Raw genomic sequence first — 23,423 nt, 5'->3', positions numbered from 1 at the left:
GCAGAGGCTCCCTTTCCCCTTGGGATCTGTAGAGAAAGAACTGTCGCGCTATCCCTGTACCAACCCTGAAAGCCAGGTTTTGATGTGATCACGAAAGTGTCTGGATTTAAAGCGTCACAAGATGTTCCCGACTCTTCCCTTCGGAGCTGCTTCCGGCCCCGTTTCCATTCTCTGGAGCCTCCCGACCTGTAGGCTTTGGCATGAGTCACTGAGCCAGACTGCTGCCCGTCCCTGTGGCCTGGGTGACTGCGGGCAGGAGCTGCTGGCACCATGCCCAGAAGACAAAGCATGCCCCAGCCGTGATGATGCGCTGTCGCCTTCCTCTGTTCTGCACCGGCGGCAGTGGGGACTCGCAATGGGTCTGGGGTTCATACCCCTGCATCTGGTGTTGCTGTGCCCTCTTGGGGCCATCGCTGGTGGGCTGCTGTGGCTGGTCAGCAGGGGAGCGCTTACCTGTGGCATTTAGAGAGTGGTCAGCTTGACTGTCATCCCCCAAAAGTCAGCGGGGATGGTGAGGCTAGCACTTCCCTTCCTTGAGCACAGATGTGACCTCGGATCTCATGGAGACTCTGACTCGCTTTATGCAGAACATTCCAGATTTATAAATTAGACTTGGGCTTCATTGTTTATACTACTTCCACTATTTGAAAGTAGTATAAAATAAGACTGTTTATTTTATAGGTCGGATTCTTTCATTAAGCAGATCAGAGGTAAAAATGTCATTGTTTTGCCAGCTGGCTACCCCGACTCTGCAAAGGTATTAGTTTGAATTTTCTCAAGGGACTAGGTTATTTATTATAGATCAGCCGATTACCAAAGTTCCCTGATTTTAAAGAGATCTGAACATCACTGGAACTCCTTCCCCCTTGCCTTGAGCTGCGTGCTAACCTCTTGCTAGTACTGTCACTTCCTGCATTTGTAAATGACAACATTAGGGACCATATTAAAAGAGTTATAGGGCTCCCAGGACCTTGGACGTCGCCGAAGGCTACACGCTAGTCACTGAGGCGCTCGTGGGGACGTTTGCGTCACCATAGTTTTCTGGGGATTTGGATGAGGGTTGGGTGATTTTGCTGTTCCTGCCACAGTGATCTGGCTACTTTTTCAGGCGAGAGCCTCTGGATCAGTCCATGCCAGGGAAATGTTTTCCTGCTGGTTACCTATAACTCATTGGTTCTCAGCTGGGGCGATTCTGCTTCCCACGAGACATCTGACGATGTCTGGCTGCAATTTTGGTTGTCACAGCGGGGCAGGGGATGCTGCTGTCATCTAGCGGGTTGTAGGGATGCCGTTAGGGCAGCCCCCACTGCCGGAGTGGTCAGCTGCTGAGGTGTGGAGGAGGTAAAGCTGATGCTTTACCCTGAGTGATTATCGAGCAGCCGTCCCTCCTGAAACGAAAGAACAGACACAGGCATAGGAAAGAAGATGTTAAAGTGAGTGGCATACCAACTTGCAGATGCATATTTTAAGATCTCCCCCCCCCCATTACTTTACGTACTTAAAAAATATCTTGGTGGCTTACTAGCATATTCTTCAAAAAAATAAAAAAGTAAAGATAAATACTACTCGAACGTGAGTGGCTTCTCAGGCTTCGTAGAGGCCTGCGACAAAGAGCAGCTCTGTGGGCCATGTTCTGTGTGCTGTGGTCCCGCGGTGGGTTTGGATCCTATGTGGGGAGGAGAAGAGATCTTGTGAAGTCCGTACGTTTGCAGATCGTAAAACCCCAGTCTTCTACTCTTCTAATCATCTTTTGTTTTTCTTTTTGAAGTGAGAGATCCAAAGCAAATCATCTTGCTTCTCCTGGAATACTACCAGTTTTGTTTGTTTGTTTGTTTGCTTGTTTTTAAAGGTATAGTTCCAGATTACCTTCTAGAATTCGCGTTTTGCTTTCTAAATCGTGTTCGTAAAAGGAGTCCTCAACTGACAGTACATCATGAATTTCATGGCTCCTCCATGACATTTCTGGGGAAGTAAATGAAAGGTGTAAATTAAGAAAAGCAAGTGTTTGTGGTTCCTACTTTAACCTTCTGTTATGTTAAATGGCTTTGTTGAAGAGGGCTGTCACTGCTCTTGAAAACTTGGGAAAATCCACAGCAAGCTGTGCCATTAGTTGCCTTTGGGAGCACAGGATGTTTGATGTGAAAATTATATGGCCACATCTAATTGGGTGTGTTTTCACCCCACCGGATATCAGCTCAAGAGATGACTCTTCCCCCTCCCCTGCTTTTTGAGCTAAATTGTTTAACCTGAATTTCATGCTGTTGAGAATTGCATTCCAGTAATCCAAGTGCTGTTTTCAAATGTCTTTTGTTTAGGAGCATGTATGTATGACCGAGCCATGTACATTTCTAGACATCTGGCAAGAGCCATGTACATTTCTAGACATCTGTCAATCCTTCCCTGATTTGGGGGATGATAAGGCCCATGACCCGCCCCCCCTTTACACTCCTCCCTGTGCCCTGCGGAAACCTAGCCAGCCAGTGGAAAATAGAAAATAGAAGCTCTCTGGACCTCTGCTTCCTGTAAAATGGGAATAATAATTCTTATCCTGCCTGTTTCTCAGAGTTGTGTATTCATTTCAAATGAAGTGTGCTCAGAATTCAAAGAGAAAGCAGTTAGAGATAAGATAATGGCAATTGTGCCAATTGAAACATCAAAAAATAAGTTTACTCACATGCCATGTAGTTCAGCCATTTGAAGTGAACAATTTAATTTTTGTTTTGTTTTTTTGTGTAATTACAGTTTTGCAACCTTAACCACAATTAATTTTAGGACATTTTTATCATCCCCAAAAGAAACTCCATACCACGGGGTGCCTGGGTGGCTCAGTGAGTTAAAGCCTCTGCCTTTGACTCAGGTCATGATCCCATGGTCCTGGGATCGAGCCCCGAATGGGGCTCCCTGCTCGGCGGGGAGCCTGCTTCCCTCTCTCTCTCTCTCTGTCTGCCTGTCAAAAAAATAAAATAAAATCTTAAAAAAAAAAAAAAAAGAAAGAAACTCCACACCTGTTAATACTCCCCGTTTCCCCCAGTGCTTCTGCCATCCCCTCATCGGTTCTCTGTCTTCGTGGATTTGCCTCTTCCAGGCATTTCATACGTTGGGAATTGAGCCAGATGTGGCCCTTGGTGACTGGCTGCTTTCACTCAGCGTCATATTCTCAAGGTTCATCCATGTTGGGGCACCCATCAATATTCTGTCACTTTCTTAGAGTCCAGTAATATTCCATCATACGGATAGATCCCATTTCGTTGATCTGTCAGCTGATGGTAAACTTTGGAATTTTAAAAATACAAGCTAGAGCTTGTGCTTTAATTTTCAAAATGACCCTTTCGCTCTCATTGGATGTTAAGTGCTGTTATGGTAAACAGTTTTCTGGGGCAAAGATTTCCAAGTCTATGAGTGGTCTTCAGATTAGAACAAACACTAACCTCAACAAATTCTTCCTGGAACCAAATATTGGGTCAAGATGACTGTAGAGTTCCTCTTCTCCCTGAAACACAAGGCTTTTCAAGTGTAAAGGTAATAACTGTGTTGCTGGTGACTTCTTCTGTGACGGTATCTCCAGTGACTCAGGCCTGTCCCTGATAGCAGGACTATCTCCTCTGTCCTCATTTTCTCCTCTGGTGCTCATCACTCAAATGGCATCCAAAAGATTGTGATCAGATAAGGTTATTTCCAGCCTGGGGAGCCTTTTTTTTTTTTTTTTTTTGTATGTGTGTGTGGTTTGCTTGTTACTGTCTTGGTTGTTGGTTTTACCTGTAGTAAATATTTAGAGCCTCAGGTATGTTTACATTCTGGAATTAGGGAAATACACTTGCTGCAGAATCGCAACACTGGCTGCAGTTGGCCCTGGGGTTTGTGTGGCTGAGGGTGGAGATTCTCTGGTCAGGGTAGACCCGGCCTGGGTCCGCTGCCTCGTAATCACTCCCGATCGCTAGCCTCCACTACCCGAGGGCATTAATATCCCTAAGTACTCGGAGGAGAAACTTTTCAAGGAAAACCTGAATTTTTTTTATCTTCTTTATTGGCTGCATATGTGAGTCATAGGAAGATGAATTTCACTTTAAGAAGCAGGGAAACTTTAATGGTCTTTGAGAGAACCCTGAGAAGTAATTTTTCTCTCGGAGCCGCCTAGGTAAGAATATGTTTGTGCTCATTTTTCTGGGCGCTGGTGTTAGCAGGTGGGCCCTTCCGTTTAGTGGTGGGAAGAAATGGGAATAAGATGGGTTGACTCCTCCAGTTCGTGCGTGTGCTTTCTCTGTTGCTATACACACACGCACGCGCACATGCAGGTACACACAAATTTAGGATTTTTTTTTCCCTCTCTCAAGACTCTTTTTAAAAAAAAATTTTTTTAAAGATTTTATTCATTTTTTTGAAAGACAGAGATCACAAGGAAGCAGAAAGGCAGGCAGAGAGACAGGAAGGGAAGGAGGCTCCCTGCTGAGCAGAGAGCCCCATGTGGGGCTCGAGCCCAAGATCCCAGGATCATGACCTGAGCCAAAGGCAGAGGCTTCAACCCACTGAGCCACCCAGACGCCCCTCTCAAGACTCTTTTATCCTGACTTTTAATCACAAAGCATCTGACTCAGGCAGGGTCCACCTCGAGGAAAGCAAGGCTGCCTCCTGCCACATCACCACAGCCCAGGCGTGGGCCCACCGGCAGCATACCGCTCAAGTAATCTGATTGGCAACAGCTTGATTCTTTCTGGGGATGACCGAAAGGGGCCAATGTCATTTTGGAACCACAGGTGTTAGTGAATGGAGCTGGTGAGCCATCCCCCAAATTCTTGCTTACCTTCCCGCTCTGGATGAGATGGTGTCATCGGTTGGTCCTGCCTGTGGGAATCCATTGTTTTGGAATATTTGTATCCTTATATCCTGCCAGTGGGATCCCTCCTTTTATAATGTTGGGAGAGAACTTTTCACCAACTATTTCAATTTACTATTAGTTTTTGTGTAATTAGGGTAGCACTTTCATAAACACCGAGGAGGTTTAAATAACAGTTTCTCCTAAATCTGCCCTCGTCTGCACAGTGACTCTGTTACCACACCAAGAGGACCCTCCGGAGTTTGATGTTGTCAGGAAACATATTAGCAGAAAATAGTATGGGATCTAATGCTAATAATTGGCTAGTGGGGATGAGAGAAGAAGTGGTGTAATTGGGGCTCCTGTGGCTAACAAGATGTGAATTATGAAAACGTTTCTAGGAGAGAGTCCAGGGTTGTTCCAGAAACCTGTTATTTGCATTTTAAAACATTTGGTCTCCACAGATAGGGAAGGAAGGTGCTGTTTATCAACACTGCTTTCTCTTTCAGAGCGAAGCACTCCCAGTTTCCCAAGTGGGAACTGGGTCCCCAGGCACACCCAGCCCGGTGTTGTCATTAACGGCCATACTCAGTCCCATTTTGGCTGCTTGTCTCTGTAGGAGATTCATTGACTTTGAAGGAGATGATCAACTAGGAGACAGTACAAGTCCCATTCAGCCCCTCTCCTCCTCCTGCCTCCTCGATTCTGCATGGGGCTGCTCCTGGTCCCCGGTGACATAATGGGGACCTGCATTCCTTCCCAAGTGTAGTCTGGGACAAGGAACTTCGCTTTAGTGGGAATCTCATTAAAGGCCAGTATCCCCCGCCCTCCATTAGCTGGGTTCACACTGCTCTTTGCAGCCCGTGCTTCTGGGACCGGGCTTCTGCCTCCAGTTCTTCCGTATTGTTGACTTCTGGGTATGGTAGATGGGCTTATATTGTAGGTCAACACTTGGAAATCAGCTCCCAAGGAATTGCTGAGCATGGTTTTTCTTGAGCTCACTGGCATTTTGCCCGTCTGGGGAGATTGCACTGTTAAGGCAGGGACTCTCAGATCCTAGGCAAGTAATGGAGATGGAAGGCGGCTGCGGAGAACCTTCACTTTCCACATGCCGAGGTCATCGTGGAACCTCCTCACTCACCAAGGAGGCAGATGGGAGAGCTACACCAGGCTCTGCTAGTGTCTGGGTATCCAGGGAATTAGGATGGCCTCAGAAAGGACTTCGTTGGGCATTCCAGCGATGTCTGTTGGAAATTCATTCATTTTTTTGTGTGTCTTGGCTGATTTCCCAATATTAAGGGTAGCCATTTGACATTTTACCTTTTGTCCCAGTGAAGCCTAGACCTTCACTTAAAAAGCTGATTTAGTGTTAATACCAGCTGAAAAGTAAAATTATCTCCCTTACTCAAAATTACCCGAGTAAGTTCTTAGTACTTTATCCCAAACTCTTTTTTTTTTTTTTAAAGATTTTATTTATTTGTTAGAGAAAGAGAGAGAGAGCATAAGCAGGGGGATAAGGCAGAGGCAGAGGGAGAGGGAGAAGCAGGCTCCCCCACTGAGTAGGGAGCCCGACACAGGGCTCCATCGCAGGACCCTGGGGATCATGACCTGAGCTGAAGGCAGAGGCTTAACCCACTGAGCCACCCAGCCACCCCCTTTATTCTAAATTCTTTGAGGAACTATTTTATACCTACTTTTCCTTTGTTGTTTATGATACTGTATTGAAGAAAATACGTTTTATCTCCAGGCTCTCAATATCTGATATCTAGTAGTTTTTTTTTGCCCCAGAAAACAAAACAGATTGGCAAAATTTCTTTTTTGCCAAAAAGCATCTTTTGAATTGATGGTTCAAATCCCCATTGGTGATACCTTACCCTAAAATATTTTTCTTGGCCATGCTTTCATCTGGTAAAAGAAAACTTTACCGTGCATGCATTGTCTTTTCTCCTTGGGTGTCGCTTTCTTCAGTAAATTATCTCCCCTTAGGAGATTAAGGGCCATGTTCAGAAATCGAGGCACATTGGATTTGTACTTAGAGCCATTTGAGGACCCCGTGAGTTCCCCTCCTCTGCGTTCTGCTCGCCCAGCAGAATTAGAGCATGTTGGAGGCAGGCAGGGCCCTTAGAAGGCACCCTCAAGTGACCTGAGGAACTGAGCCTCGGCAACACGGGGTGCACAGCTAGTTAGTGGGAGATGGCAGTGACTCTGAGGTCCTACATCTGTCTCTGTGCTGGGTTGGAGAGGAGGTGACCTTTGCTTTGTAAAAAAGGCACATGAAAGGATGGCTTCCTCTTCCTGTTTTACCTTCCATTTGGATCCTGGTCTTTCTCACCAAGATGAGGTCCTTGAGGGCCAAGGCAGACTTCATTTCTGCATCCCTTGCATATAGGAATGGGATCATGTTTTACCTCCCACCAGCTCTGAGCAGGGTGGCTCAGGGACAGGGGTGCTGGCAAGGGAAGAAGGAGTTGCTGTCCGTGAGCCAGCTGCTTGCCATTCTTGACTGTAGGCCACGGTCTGCCATATTTGATGACACCTGCCTACCTCTGCATGCGTGTGCATACCTGCACGGATGCAGAGACGCATAGACTCTCACACTTTGTCCCTTGTACGTGCTCCCAGTTTTGAAACACAGTCATGAAGAAAAGCTGTTGCTTTCCACTGGCCATGTCTGCGATCGTGTCCTGAATTGGCTTTACCTTTACCTTTAATGACAAAAATGGCTGCTTGTCGGTAGCTCTGATTACATTTCTTGGCATCTGTGTTAAGTTGTTTGACTACGTATTTTGAATGTAATTATTTCCCACCAAAGTTACCTCACTTTCAGAGGTGAGAATTCTTGATGGCACTTAAAGCTAGAACAGCATGACCTGTGCAGACCTGAGCTCTCTTTCTAAGGTGTCATGTGTGTTTGTGGGCTTTGGTTGTTTGGTTGGATGGTTGGATGGGTGGCCGCTAATGCTTGATTTCCAGTGTCCTTATTTGTACGCACGTGATATGTGAGTAAATGATAAAGAGACTGAAGATTTTACCCTCTTAGCAATTAAAAATTTGTCATTTTGCTCGTTGGCTTCTTTAGTGGAATGGCTCTTCCCAGTGCCTTTTTCTCAAATGGATTTCTCTTTTTTTTAAATTAAAGATTTTATTTATTTATTTGAGAGAGAGAGGGAAGAATGGGGGAAGAGATAGAGAGAAAGAGAGAAAAAACAAGAGCAGGGGGAGGGGCAGAGGAAGAGGGAAAAGCAGACTCCCTGCTGAGCAGGGAGCCTGATGCAGGACTCGATCCCTGGACCCCGAGATCATAACCTGAGCCAAAGGCATATGCTAACCAACTGAGCCACCCAGGTGCCCCTCAGATGGATTCCTAATTCTTCCAAAGATGTTGTAGTTTCAAAATAAAATTCTTCCATGTTATACATAGAACCCTGAACTCCTCTTTTTTGAAGTCTGGGTTTTGCTTTTTTCTTTTCTGTGTAATCCTGGCTAGGTCCTTTTATGTCTAGACCTAGAGATTTAAAATAAAAATGATAAAGAATTTGATTACGTGATTTATAAGACCCATTATTTCACAATTCTCATTTCTTTTGAAGCCCCCCAAATAATCCTTTCCTTCTTGCTTGGGGGAGAAAACACATAAAAAACATAACCCAAATGTATTAGTCAGGGTTTCCTAGAGAAACAGAACCAATGGTGTGTTTGTGTGTGTGTGCGTGTGTAATGAGATTTATTGTGAGAAACTGGCTCACAGCATGTTGAAGACAGGCAAGTCCCAAGATCTGCAGGAGGCAAGCTAGAGATATGAGAGAGCTTGTGATGTAGTTCAGTCTGCGAAGGCCTGGGAGCCAAGAGAGCTGATGGTGCAGTTCATGTCCAAAGACTGCCAGGCTGGAAGACCCTGGAAGAGCCAACATTGCAGTTTGAGTCTGAAGGCATAGAAAAACCAGTACTCCACTTGAAGGCAGCCGGCCAGCAGGAGTTGTCTCTCCTTTTGGGGGGAGGATCAGCCTTCAACGGGTTGGGTGAGGCCCACCCACAGGAGAAGGCATCAGTTTTATCAAGTCTGCCAGGGTTTGTTTGTGTTTTGTTTTTGTTTTCGTTTTTGTTTTTGTCTTATTTTATAGAGAGGGAGAGGGAGGGGCAGAGAAAGAAGGGGAGAGAGAGAGAATCTCAAGCAGCCTCCATCCACACTCAGAATGGAGCCTGATATGGGGCTCAATCCCACCACCATGAGATCATGACCTGAGCCGAGATCAAGAGTCAGATGCCTGAGCCACCCAGGCACCACTAGTCTGTCAGTTTCAATGTTGAACTTGTCCAAAAATACAGAAATACTCGGAATAACGTTTGACCAAATATCTGGGCACCCTGTAGCACAGTCAGGTCGACACATAAAATTAACCATCACATCAAACATTTCTTTTTTTTTTTCTCTTCACATCAAACTTTTTTCTGAGACAAAATTGGAAACTTCTTTTTCTTTCTGTCTAGAGGTAGGCTCAGAATTCTCCCGACAGCCAATAGCTGTTGGCCAAATTGGGTTTGGATAACGTTATTTCATACACTGTCTTTGTCTCTGGAGCCTTTAGTATTTTTTAGGGTTTTGTTTCTTCAGTGTTTTCTGCTCCTCCTTCTATACTCCTTTCTTTTATTTTTCCTGCATGAAGCAAATTGTACTTTCTGGCCCATGGGGTTCCATTCTACCGCATTTAATATTTGAATACTGCCCAGCCACTTGCTGAAGGGGGCTCTAAGCCAGAAAGAAACAAAATAGTAGAGTACACAAATATTGCCACAACTTTTTTGGTGACACATCTTGCTTCTTGATCCGTGTGGCTGCGCCCAGAACCGGTCAGCACACTGTGTCATCAGGTGCTGAGTCACCGGGGAGAATGAGACCTGCCACGCGCTCTGTCCGCTTTCTCTCCAGACATGCCTCGGCTTCAGACCTTCACCTACCCCAGGCGAAATGCCTCTCTCCGAGTCCTCTGTCAGAAACAGGCGGTGTATCTGGAGAAGGCTAGGAGGCAGATTTGGTGCTGCTAAGTGTTTGTGTCTCCTGCCTTCTGGAGACCACATCTTAAAGTTGGTCAGTGTGGCCAGTGGTGTTGGCGGTGCTAGAGGAGCAGGAGGACCAAATGTCAACTCCTGCAGATGTTGCTCAGGGTCCCTCTCCCTGTCCCAGACAGTGGCCGCAAGCCACAGTCATGCTTCTTTCAAAAAGTACCGGGTGCCTACTCCAAAATACTGCCTTATAACAACTCCCTCATTGTGCCAGGAGCATGGAAGTATGAGGCCTTCATTTACTTTTCCTGGAGTGTCTCTAGTTCTTTCCACATTACCTCTTGATTCGTGGATGGACAGTTATTGAGGTCAGCCTGGCTTAGGTGACTAGCCCACTCCAGTCAGGACGCCTCTCTCTCTTTCTCCTCAAACCCAACCCAAATTGGCCTGAGCAAAATGAGTGTATTGGCTAAAATTGCACAGGTGACCTGCATCAGGCACGGCTGGATCCAGGGGCCCATTTACCAGGACACCATTTCTCTCCTTGGCCCTGGGTTGATGTCTCCTCATGAAAGCAGGTTGAAGTCCAGAGAGATCTTCTCTTCCCCCATAATTCTGAACCGGTGGTTGTGGTCAGGGGATGTAATATGCTGAGTACAGTTGGACTGAGGGGTCCATTCCACGTAAACTACATGGCTTGAGGGTTCGGTGGTACCCCCTAAACGATTCAAGGTACTACTGCCAGAAAAAGCACGAATGGATGTTGAGCAGGAAACTCAGTGGATGTCTGCTTTCCAATCTTTAAGATCCATTGGAGAGTTTTATTTTTATTAGGCGAGACTCTGCTACAGTTTTTTCCCATTGCAAAATTATTTCATATTTGCAGATAGATTTGAATTTGTTTAGAAGACATTTTTTACCCTCCAAACTTTGAGGTGGCTTAGAGGACTTCACATTATGCTCAAAGATTGGAAATGGATATTTAAAGAAATGAGAAGAAAGATAAAAAGAAAAGCAGGTTAGGCCCAGAAGAGGAGATGAGGATAAGGGTAATCTCACACATCTCAAAACTGGGAGCTCCTACAGAATTGGTTGGAGTGACGTGCAGATTTGGCTCTGAGATTCCTCTATCTGGATCTTAGATTGGGGGGGAGAGGGTGCGCACGCTTCTTGTCCTCACAAGCCACAGGCCCCTCTGGGAGGATAGACCCCGAGGAAAGGCCATGGGAAGATAATAAAGATGCTGCGGTCTCTGGTAACCTTAGATACATTTCTTCTCCAAACTCCTCTGGGGCTCTTGCCCTTGGGAGCCTTGCCTCTTTGCTCTCAGCACTGTGTTAGAAAACAAAGCAGATAGACAGGGACTTAAACCCCGGCGTTGCTGGGTTCCTTCCAGGAACAACTGGAAATTTAAACCATGTCACCTCTGGTGGGAGACAGTAAGGTGAGTCACCACTGTGACAAGGCAGAATGGGATTACCTTAGTTGTAAAGCTGGGCTGATCTTGAAAATGGACTTCTGCTTGCTCAATGACTCACATTCCTGTTTACAAGTGAGCGCTGTGGAGAAATGCAGAGTGGGAGGTTCAGTTTCCCAGACGGAGAACAGGGACCTCTAGCCATGGGCAACCAGGGCTTCCTCTGAGGGCTTGGGCTGCCCTTTCTGGGGGCAGACCTCCGGCTTCCAGCAATGGTGGCTTTCCAAGTCCAGACAGGGACAGCTGCAGCCAGCTAGGGCCCTGGGGTAGCCCCATTTTGCTGGCCACGTGGCCCTTTCCCACTTTGAGAGTTCATGTGGCTTTTGAACACCACCCTGGTACCCCCATCACCCTCCACCATGGGAGGACCAGGTAATATGGTAACCTTGTAGATTGTTCTGGAAATGTGGTTGCTGTTTTGTAGGATTTGTCCTTTATTCCCATCGATTTCCTATCTCCCAGAGTCTTTAGCACCCACTATGCTCATTCTACTGCTCTTGGGTGAATATCAGAATGTAAGATAATTTTGTGCTCCATCGTATATTCTTAATCCTGAGTTCTGTTATTTGGGATTAAAAAGGGTGAAGAATTTATTCAAGGCATTTTTTTCCTCATATAAACCCTTTAAAAACTAGAGTAAAGAAGTCATACATCCATACAAAGGACACAGACATTTTCCTTTCTAAAAGACAATTAGAATGATATTTCTTTGTTGTGAAATAGCCCCTCTTGGATCCCAGGTCTCTCTTTATGCCCCTAAATTCTCTATCCTATTGGTAGTGCAGTAGTCAACATCTGGACGGGCAACTGAGTCTACACAGCAGCACCGTGAGTTGACTGAGACCTGGTCCATATTCCCTGTCTGCCATTTACTCGCTGTGTGACCTTGGGCATGCTCCTTAACGTCTCTGAGTCAGTTTCCTCCTCTGTAAAATGGGCACATACCTACCTCACAGGGTGGTTGTGAGGAGCTGTGGAACAACACGCACGTTCCCGTCGAAAGCCCCGAGCAGAGTTGGCAGGCAGTGAACTGAAGCCGTGGGCGTGCTCGAGCCCCAGCTGTGCTGAAATTCAGTACGGCTCCTGCTTCTTGCACACTCAAGGTGTGTGCAGCCAGATGTTTCCCAGGGGTCCCGGGATGGAAGTGTAGTCACCTCTCTGAAAAATGGTAGTGCAGCGGAGGAGAAGGTGATTAGACAGGTCCCCAAATAGCTCTAGAATTGGGTTGAACCATTTGTGATTGCATTTTTGTAGGGTAGAAATACCAGCAGTATCACAGGGCTTAAATTCATAGAAGATTCAGTAAGGTAAGTTGAGAGAGAGAGAGAGGGAATGCCGGCCAGCTGACTCGCTGGAGGCTCAGAGCCATCAGCAGCTGAGTCTGCCGGGGGAAGGATGGGCAGAGGTGGGGACAGCGGGCAGGGATGCAGCAGAAACACTGCATAGAGGAGGCTGTGTTTAAGATGTTGCCAGAGGGGGCCCCCGAGCTGGAAGGCAGGGAGGTGGAAGTGTCCTGGGGTCACATTGGAATCCATAGTCCTCCTTGCTTGGAGTTTGTAGAGAAGTGTGGAGTCAGGGAAGAAAGTCAGGCTGGGGGCCGTGAATGCCTTGGTGACTGCGTCCCCCTCCCTCCCAAGCCTCACTCTGTTCCCCTTTCTTCCTGGCAGCAGTGCCCCCTCCCTTGCTGCACTCAGGGACATGACTGTCAGCACTTCTACCCCCCCTCAGACTTCACTGTCAGCACTCAAGTCTTCAGGGACATGAAAAGGAGCCACTCCTTACACAAGGTTGGGGAGCCCTGGTGTTTGGAGGTAGGTCTCGGAGCAGAATGACGGTATGAGATGAGCTAGCTCTGAAATGAAACCACCCATCCAAAGTTTACCTCGCGCTAGGGCAGGGCCCATGCGCCATGGCCCCTGAATTCCTGTCAGGTAGCTGTCATGTCGGGTGCCATGATGTCTGGGTGTTGTGATCACTAATAGGTTTATCATCGCCATAAGAATGCTGGTTTATGAGGAGAGGGTGGCGGGTGGTGCCCCTGTGATTCCCCAGGTGCCCGGCTCCCTGGAAAGCCCACACGTGGTCCAGTGTCATGGGTAGCTTCTGTGAGAAGGATGAACAGTATGTCATCCCGTTAAACTTGACCCCCAGGAAATGATTTCCTGGGACCTTTCACACAGCTCCCAGGGGGAAATAGAAGTTATTACCTCAATTTTGCCTTTGTTCTTAGTTACTTAGAACTTACAGTTTCTCTTGGAGACTTCAGGGTGCTGAGAAATGCTCAGTCCTCTGCAGTGGTACCTTCCTGAGGCAGCTGTGAATGGCTTTTCTCACAGACATGGCTGTCCAAGGACAGGAGGCATTGTTAATTTCCTTCAAATAATTCAATACGATGTCAATACCCCACATTGCTCCATGCTTGGGAGTGACAGTTCTCTTCAAATTAGCAGTCCTGAAGAATAAAGACTGTGTAGAACATGCTTTCGTTCTCAGAAAAGCAAAAGTTAACACAGATAAAAAAATTGTGAAGGAACTCTTTAGGCTTAAATGGCAGATGATTTAGTATTAATGCTAGCTTTTTTTTTTTTTAAAGAAAAAAATGAATATTTAAGAGCCAAATTAGTGAGACTTCTGCCTTTTGAAAACATTTGTAGTGTACCTGCTATGTGCTGTTGGGCATTAGGGCTTAATATCTGGATGCATTTCTCTCTCATCATTCCTGTGTCTAAACTCTAGAAATATTTCACAGAATTGGAATTGGACCTTCCAGTAGTTTTGTATTTTCTTCTCACTTGATGTGGCCCCAAGGATGCTTCTGCACACTACACCGTGTCTGAATTCTGGTCAATGACTTCGTGTGTTGGTGTCTTGAGGAAATCTTCCTATGTTGTGGCCCCCTCTTCAGCCAGATGGGAATAAAACAGAAGATGTTTCTGGTCTCTTTGGAAACCCTCCTTCTTCCTCCCGTGATGGTGCCTGTAGCCCGTGAATGCAGAAAGCCCGTGTCCTTGGGGTCTGGGTGTGACGGGCCAGGGAGGCCTTCTTCTGTGCAGCAGCCATGGCCCGAGAGAAGCCTTTTCTCAGGAGCTGCCTGCCCCCTGGTCCAGCTTGTGACAAGTGTGGGTAGCTGTTCTTCGGACCATGGGTGATAAGGCCATGCCACACACAGCTCTCCCTCTGCCGGGGCCCAGCAAATGGTAACTCATTAATCTTTGGTCAGAGTTATGAGGTAGATAAAGGAGAACCAGGCACCCATTCTGAGTATGAGGAAGATAAAACAGGAAGACCGGGTTTCTTCCTTATAACCCAAGATCCGCAGGCGCCACTTAGATCCTTGACGCCGGTGACTCTGTTCACTTCTCAGCTTTGCCTTCAGGACATGGAAACATCTTCAGGGGAAGCACCAGTATGCCCTGCTTCCAGGATTGGGTCTAAGTTCCTAAACTGTGACTAGGCCAGACACACAGACACGGCTCATGGGCTGTGGGAACTTGGGCAAGTTACCCAGCTGCTCTGTGCCTCGGTTTCCCTGCTGGCGAAGGGGAATCACACACGGGGTGCTGTGAGCATACATTGAGTCGAAGTGTACAGAGCGGGGCTTGGCCAGACAAGCGGGTGTCTGGCACGAGCACACAGCAGGATTCCTGGGGAATCCCACACAGAGAATGTGTCTGTATGGTGGGCCAGCCACTGCTTGGGTAACTCGGTTATACAGCTTGCTTTAGCTGTAGACGTTTCCACGGAATAGTTAGTGATGTACCATGTGTAGTACTTTCTGCTTCAGGAATTGTGGTGGGACAGGGAGAACCCTGATCCGCAGCATGGATATGTGAGACGTGGCTCTGGGTAGCATCGTGGAAACCACATGAGATTGGAGTCAGAAGTAGGATTGAGATCACGTTCGTCACGTCTGTTGGAAAGGGGCGTCACTCCTCCCTGATTCGCTCCCAATGTCTGTAAAAGGGGATGGGCGTGGAAGAGCTGCCCAGCCTGCTTCTGGGGGTGGGGGGGGGCACCTCCCAGGATGCCTGGAAATGCCCATCAGAGTGACTGAGATTTTCACACAGCGAGCCAGGCGCTTCTGGAAGGGCTTGGCTCATAGTAACTCTTCACAACCTGACCCCAAACCGAGGAGGGGGATGCCGTGATCCCATTTTGCAGGTGAGCCACAGGGAGGTGTAGCAAGTGCTTGGGCTCACACAGCACAGGGGTGTAGCCATAAATCTGCTGTTACTGAGGACCATGGCAGCAGCCCATGGGTCAGAGCCTTTCATACTAACCACTTGCCTTCCGTACTAACCATCCTCCACTTGCTAAAGAAGGTGTGTTGGGTCCTGTTCAACACCCTGCCTTCTCAAAGGCTGGAAGGAGGCTTTTGATTCAGGACATTGAAAGTCAAGTTTCTGCTTTACCAGTATGACATTCAGGACACCTTCTACCCCAGCTGGATTCAACTTCCATTGTCCCTCCCTTTCTATCCTTGCAAGCTGGCTGGATTCTATCACTTCGGCCCTTTCCTCCAGGGAGTTAAGGTTGGTAGACCAATTGAATAAATATGACTAAGAAAGTCAATATCCACCTGGGCAGGCATGAGTCACTTTTTTCTAGTTAGCTATTCATGTGCATTTTAAAGCTAGCCACACAAAGTCATTACATTGGGGCTATTAACATGTTTAATAGTGACAATAATAGGGTGTGACCCGTGGCATAAGTGCATTCAGATAAGAAAGAGTGTTTTTTCCTGTAATTGCTGAGTTAATACCATTTTCACGGAAATGCTTGCCAGCAGTCTTTTGAAAAGTTCTTTGACTCCTTCCCTCATTCCTTGCTTCCCCCTTTCTAGGGGTTCTAACCACCCCCCCCATCAGTGGCTGGGGATTAGCAAGATGGCAAACTCTGTCCCTTCTGATGTTTTGGGTGACCTACCGTTTTGCTAGCATTGAGCCCATTTCATTTCATATTTAGGGATATAGGAGTGAGTGAGTGAGTGAGCGAGTGAGCGAGTGTGCGTGCGTGTGTATTCAGCAGGCACATTATTGTTGGTGCTTATTAATCTCTCAACTTACACATTTAAGGAAAAAAAGAGACATCTGCTAACTTTGCAAAAAGCTGGTTGCACAGACAGGGAGTGAACCACTTTGGTGAGGAGGAAATGAAACTTTTCTTAGGTTTATTAGACCACATCCTATAAATCTGTGGCTTATTATATGTCTGATTTCTAAAAAGCATGGCATCACAGCTGAAGTTTTATTTTTGCTTGTTAGTCATTGAAACAAATATAGATATTGCTTCATTTCCTTGGTACTCTATTTTTCAATACATGTTATGTATGGAAAATCTGGATTTACACAACAAAGTACATTAAAAGAGAAGTATTTGCTTTATAAAGCTCTGCATTGCAACTTTGCATTCTGTTAAGCTAGAATGTTTGTCCTCCTACTCCCGATTACATAGAGAAGCAATGAGAAAACAGTAAAAGTACCTCTCAAAGGCAAAGTTAGCTTTTTTTTTTTTAAAAGATTTTTTTGTTTATTCATTCGAGAGAGACAGAGCATGTAAGAGCACGAGCAGGGGGAGGAGCAGAGGGAGAAGCAAACTCCCTGCTGAGCACAGAACCCAGCACAGGTCTCGATCCCAGGACCTTGGGATCATAACCTGAGCCGATGGCCGATGCCCAACCAACTGAGCCTCCCAGGCACCCGGCAAAGTTAATATTGTGACAGACTTCCTTCCCGTCTTTTAAGAGATATGTTTTAAAAATCATAGGCAGACTTCTATCATATTACATGCAGTTGTTTTCTGTTTATTTTCCATCTCTCGTGATGGAAATGCCTTCCTATGTTTGCCATGAAGAGTCTCTGTGAAAGTTCTGAAGGTTGCCCATTCTGGATGTGGGGATCCCTCAGTAGGTTTAGTCATCGCCCCAGTGCTGACAGACTGTGAAACTCCCCTGTTGCAGTGCAGTTGTGGGGAGCAGATGCAAGTTAAAACCGACAAAGGCAAAATGTCGCCAATCCGTACTGCCCTCATGGTGTGTATTTTGTACGGGACCCAAGCTTCGTGCTACAGCCCTGGATCATCCTGTTCGAGCCGACCAGCAAGTTCACGCCCCTGGCCAAATTCACTCTCAGTCCCGCTAGCGATGCCATCCATATTGTTATTCCTCCTTTCTCGTGTTCGCTCCTTGCAAAGCTTCTTCGTAGAATCCTTCCCGGCCCAGTGAATGTGTGGAGTTCCTCTGCCCGTGACTCGCCCCGGTGGTAGAAATGGACCCCGTCTGGCCCCACTTGGAATTCCCGATGCCTCAGGGAGATCACATTCCCGGTGTATCATGATGTAGCCTGTCTCCCACGTGATTGACGCAGCTTGGACACAACGTGCCCAGGGAGATAGGCCCAGAGAGGGACAGGATCATTCTAGGCCCTTCTTCCCATGTTGTTTGCCGTTCCTCGGGCCGAATGCTGTGAATACTGTTCCTTTCACTTATACTTTTCCTCTCGCCCTGTGAGGCTGGTATATGGAGTAGTCCAGGGCAACCGATTGCTTGGAGGTGGGCAAGGAGCTCACCGCTGTGGGAGGTGCAGGTGTTCCCTGCCCTGTGGCCATGCCTCTCGGGCCACCTGACGTCCACCAGGCGCCACAGGCTCTATCACGGCTCTTATCTTCGGGACGACCTCCCTTTTCCCCATTCTTTGTGAGTCACATGTTTTCTTGGCGTCCTGCGTGACAAAGGTCATTAATAGAGAAGACTTGACTTTTGATGCGTGACATGTTATCACCCACACGGTTTATTGTTGTGGGCCCTCCCCTTTTGTAATTCTGTGAGGTGACAGATCACTTTTTCATAGGCTAACCTGTGTCCAGGAAGGGTTGAAATTAGCCTGAAGTTTTTTTTTTTTTTTTATTCCTTTATAGGTTCCCCTGATCAAATGACTTGGTCAATACTTGAAAAGAGGGAGTGGGTACTTTCCACTAATGGTTGTGACATTACCTGTCACATCAGTCTGTGTGTCTGTCGCGATATCTCTGTTTCCTCGAGTTCTTTCCTGTTGTTGGTGTCTTTAATGATGCCATGGAGGTAAATGTTTGGAATCTGAGAACAGGAACCAGAGTTCAGCCCAGACTCTGGAGCTACATTTACTCATTTTTATTAGCGCAGTTACTGTCAGGTGAGCAAAGTAGGAGATCCAAGTTTTAATCCTTCCTTCTCAGGCCAGTCCTTATTCAGAACGTACCTTCTTGTGTCCGATGCTGCTGGTTTAGCAAGAGGCAATAGTAAGAATTAAATCACCTTCTGTCCTTTATTTCTCACATTTCCAACTTTGTCCATCATATCTCTAAAAGTCCCCTTTCAAGCCTGTTTGTGTTAAAAAATGCAGTAGTGGACAGCTTGTCATTTTTTGTTTGCTTTAGGGAAAAAGGTGACGGACATGGCATAGCATTCTTCATGGGGACACGCGCAAGTGCTGGCTGTCGTTTCCATAGCGGACCTCCAGTCAGTCGCTGGCCCCTCTACTTGAGCTGCAAACGAGGAAGGAGGTGGCCTTTGTACAGCCACAGAGTGTACAGTTAGAAAACTCTTAGTTAGAAAACTCCTGGGGCATGTGTGCTTGTCCGTGTGCACATGCACATGTCTGGGGCCAAACGCCCCCACACCCCACACGAGCGTACGTGCAGCAGGAGAGAAACATTTTTCTCTGGGCAGGTCCAAGTAAGAGGACTGTGTGTGCTCAGAGTGAAAGTTTTTGTTTTGGAAAGTCTGTTCCTTCCAATGGAGGAAGGAGCTAAAGTCACCAGAGAAAGAAGGTGAGAGGCAAGGGAGGTGGGAAGGAACTGGAGTGACAGAAGGGGGCACGCTGCCTCTACTGGATTTATGTCCAGCAGTCACTGTGTCTGCCAAGCTTTGCCAGAACCCCTGCGATGCAGCCCTGTGCCCCGGGGGTGGCCTCTTGCTGCTTAGGAAAACAGAGTTGGCAGGAGAGGATGTGGGGTTGCACGTGAGCTATGGGGCCGGGGACACAGGGATCAGGAGAGCTCTCCATCACTGCTGCTCAGCCTGGCTCCCCACGCTGGGTTTCTGGCGGGCCCGGTGGTTCACCGGGAGTCAGGGTGACCAGTGAGTGGTCCCCTCTGCCTGGGAAACGAGGAGCCCCTCTACCAGAAAGTGGAAGAAACTCATAACCATCCAGAGAGACATCCAGCTTGTTGGTTGTTCACAACTCTGTCTCCTGGATGTTTCTTTCCTGTTGCTGCTTTCTCACAAACGCATGAGAAAGATGGGTGGAGCTGGGCAGAGAGGTGACAGCTTGTGGCATCAGCTTCCGGAACGCACGCAGTTCCTAAGGGAAGTGGGGCAGTTCTGGGCCTGTGGCTCTCAGCATGCACAGATAGGTTCACTTCTCAAGGGAATGGGACCCTCCTTTCTCCTTGGCCCTGTCCTGCTTTGGACAGCAGAATGGACTCAGATCAGATCCCCAAGGGGATGGGGCAGATAGCTTTCCTCGTTGCAGTTTTGCTTGGCTGGGTCACATGCAACCATCTGTTTTTCAGTTTTGCACTTACTGTGTGTGCTTTTGTGCCCCTGATTTTAGATGTGGGGACCAGGTTTCTTTTGAGATGTAGGATTAAAAAAAATACACCATACACACACACACACACACACACACACACACACACACACACAGTTGACCCTTGAACAACATGGGTCCACTTCTCTGTGGACTTTTTTGATAAATCCAGTACAAGTACTGTAAATGTATTTTCTCTTCCTAACAGTTTTTTTTTTTTTAAGAATTTTTATTTATTTATTTGACACAGAGAGAGAGAGAGAGAACATAAGCAGGCGGAGTAGCAGATAGTCAGAGAGGGAGTAGCAGGTTCCTGTTGAGCAAGGAGCCAGAGGTGGGGCTTGATCCCAGCACCCTGGGATCATGACCTGAGCCAAAAGCAGTCGTTTAACTGACTGAGCCACTCAGGTGCCCCTCTCTTCCTAACAATTTTCTTAATAACATGTTTTCTTTTCCAGCTTCCTTTATTGTAAGAATATAATGTATAAGACATGTGACATATAAAATATGTGTTGATCAACTGTTTATGTTAGTGATAAGGTTTTTGGTCAACAGTAGGCTATTTGTAGTTAAGTTTTGGGAGAGGCAGAAGTTATATGTAGATTTTTGACTGCATGGGGGGTCAGTGTCTCTTACACCCCTCCCCCTCCCCTCCCCCAAGTTGTTCAGGGGTTAACTGTATTTTAAAATCTATCCTTCAACAAAATTGACTTCTCTTTCAGTCTGTAGTTCTATGAATTTTAGCATAAATTTGTATGACCCCACTGCGATCAGGATACAGAACTGCTCCATCATCTTCTACACACTCTCATGCTGTCCCTTTCTTAGTCACAGGAAATGTGGGTTTCATTTTTATCATTTTTACCATTTGAAAGGTAATGTGGGCTTGAATCATCTCTCTCTCTGAGGGTTAATTTTTCACTGTTGATTATTAGACTCTGCTCTTCCTCTGTGCCTTCTTCAGCCCAAGAGATGTACCCGTGGTGCCCTGGTTGTCAGCTTGTTAGTTACTGATAGTCTTGGTTGGATTTTCTTTGTTTTATACTGGCTCTTCTTGCCCATGTACCCAGTAGGCTCTGGGCCATTCTGTGAATTTAGGAGAATTCATTCCAATTCTGAGTGGCCACAGACAAATACAGTTAAAAAAGGACAAAGGATATATGTTATTGCTAACTGTAGAGACAGTAATGTGATATGTAACAACTTTGGGAATATTCTGCTTTGAATTATCTATATTATTCTTTCCCAGATGTCAGGACAGATTATCCAGGTTTAGGGATAATGTATAAAATGAAGATGGTGCATTTTCTGTAGCTTTTGTTGACCCAACATGGTTCTCCCTGGCTGTCCTCACTTGTCCCATTACTCCAATAAAGGCAGGAATTGAGGGCTTAGAGCACCTGAGGCGCTTCCAGGACCATCGGTGCCTCCAGCTAGGTGCTGGGAGAAGCTGGGACAAGCACGGGAAGGACAGAGCTACCGTTTCACCTGTGATGGTTCAGAGCTAATGCTTTCTTAGGGAAAAGTGAAATGTGGGAATGTTGTGTGTGTGCCTGTCCTCCTCTTGAGAAGTGAGCAGAGGTGACCTCAAAGGTCCCCTGCTCAGAGTGTCACACTTGACTGGACAGCAGATGACACCTTTAGTGTGGATTCTGCTGGGGAAGGTAAAAGCAGTTGTACACATGTAAATTCTTGTGTCACCTAATTCCTGTCTCTGTAATTACTTGGAGCCTTGCCATAAGTGGGAACAGTGACCCAGTACAGAAAGCAGATATTATGGGGGAGGTGACATCCAGAAACACAGTCGTAGCTCTCCTTCTGGCTTTCTGGCATCCAAAAACTCTTTAGAATCAAAAAGAAGGATTAGAACTACCTTCTACAAAAGTGACCTGACTTTCCTGGCTCGACCCCTTCTCCCTGCCTCTCACTTGTCACGCTGAAGGAGTATCTCAGAGTTCGGCAGATTCAGGGCATTGATGATTCAGCTAAGAGGAGTGAGTTTTGCTGATAAGAAACTACCATTGTCTGGCACCAGGTTTCTGGTAGAGTAATGTCCTCCAGGCGGATGGAGGATGGCTTTCATTTAAAGAAAGCACCACCACCACCACCGCTAAGCAATGCAATGCAAGCCTGGGTACCTAGGCCGAACAAGAGGACCAAAGCAGGTTAGAAACAAGTTGCTTTTCTGCATCTGGATTGAAATGATAGGGAACTTGAGACAGCCAGCCAGCGGCATGATTTTCACCAGTGGTGCAAGCGTAACCATGGGGCCTGGGTGCTATAACTCTCCAACATACCTCCCGAAGAGCACAGAGATCGCCCAGCTCCCCTCTGAAAGGCCTCGCCATTTGTCTGATTTACGTTGGAAGCATCGTATCATTTCTACAAACACTCACATGAGAAGGTTTATTTTTTTTTACTTGGGTGACAGATCGCATGTTAGGGCACTAAAAGATGAAAGCACTAAATATTTGCTTTAGAGAAACACAGCAAAAGATGCTCTCATCCTCCCAACTGAAAACGGATGGGCTTAGAATTCCATTAACAAAATTGACTATCTGCAGTTAAACTTAGTGCCCCCCTCTAGGCATGATTAACAAGCAGGGTAGAAAGCAAGGTTGGACAGTAAAGGATTGTGCTGGATTCTTTTTCATGTTGAGTGGAATAGGGCCATTTTGTGGAGATATAGGTCCAAGTTAGCCCAAAGAAATTTCTGCCTCCTTCTTTGGCATTGATCTCCTCCTTCTGGGTCTTTACAGGCATGGTCTTCCCATTGGATTTCCTATGAAAAGCATCTATGTGTTATTCCAGCTTTCAAGTTTAATGACAAAATTGTAGTTCTTGCAAGTCTTTTTGGTAGGAGGTAGTTTACCTCACAAGAAGAGAGGATGTCGTTTTGGTACCTGGTTATGGTTACTGCAGAACCTGCTTCGTGGAGGGATTAGGAGCCTGGGGTCCAGATTCCACGACTTCAAATTCTGGCTTTGGTACTGGCTAGCTGAATGACCATGTATGTATATCTTCCAGAGGCCTGTCTAGGTCTAAGTTTTTCCATTTATAAAACAGGGAAATTTTTGTACCTACCTTCCATTTCTTGGGAGATTTCAGTGAATTTGTGTGTGTAAGGCAGATGATGTACATAGAACCTGGTAAGCATCTGTCAACATAAGCTCTGACTTACTAATTCTCAGTGGGTATTTCTTAATTCATCTCTTTGGTGGGAAGAAAGAAACGTGAACTTGCTCCCTAGTGGGAGGTGTGGTTTTAGTATTAATACTTACCCACCATTTGTTAAAAATCTGCTGTCCTTTTGGGCATTGGCTCCAGTGTTTCGTAATATTCTTGTTCGCCCTCACAGCTGGTCCGTGAGAGAAAAACCAGTATTGTTCCCATTTTATATATAAATAAGGTAGTAGTGGCATTTAAAAAAAAAAAGATTTTATTTATTTGAAAGAGACAGAGATAGCGAGAGAGCCGAGCAGGAGCGGGGAGGAGGGAGATAGCAGGCTCCCCGCTGAGCAGGGAGCCCCAGTGTAGGGCTTGATCCCAGGACCCTAGGATCATGACC

General features: G+C 46.6%; 1 protein-coding gene across 26 annotated transcripts in view; it reads left to right on the top strand.

Moving 5' to 3' along the window:
• TCF7L2 (transcription factor 7 like 2) overlaps positions 1 to 23,423 on the top strand; it is a 196,373-nt gene that overhangs the window by 111,378 nt on the left and 61,572 nt on the right. For 4 of the 26 annotated variants that reach the window (XM_080822644.1, XM_080822633.1, XM_080822640.1 and 1 more), the window contains one exon: positions 12,956 to 13,099. The exons of the other annotated variants lie outside the window; for them this stretch is intronic. In XM_080822644.1, coding sequence (XP_080678770.1) covers positions 12,956 to 13,099 — 144 coding nt within the window. The remainder of the gene's footprint in view (positions 1 to 12,955; positions 13,100 to 23,423) is intronic. 26 annotated transcript variants of the gene reach the window in all.

The sequence above is a fragment of the Martes martes genome (assembly GCF_963455335.1).
Source record: "Martes martes genome assembly, chromosome: 14".
Lineage (NCBI taxonomy): Eukaryota > Metazoa > Chordata > Mammalia > Carnivora > Mustelidae > Martes > Martes martes.
This window is presented reverse-complemented; position numbering and strand designations above follow the sequence as displayed.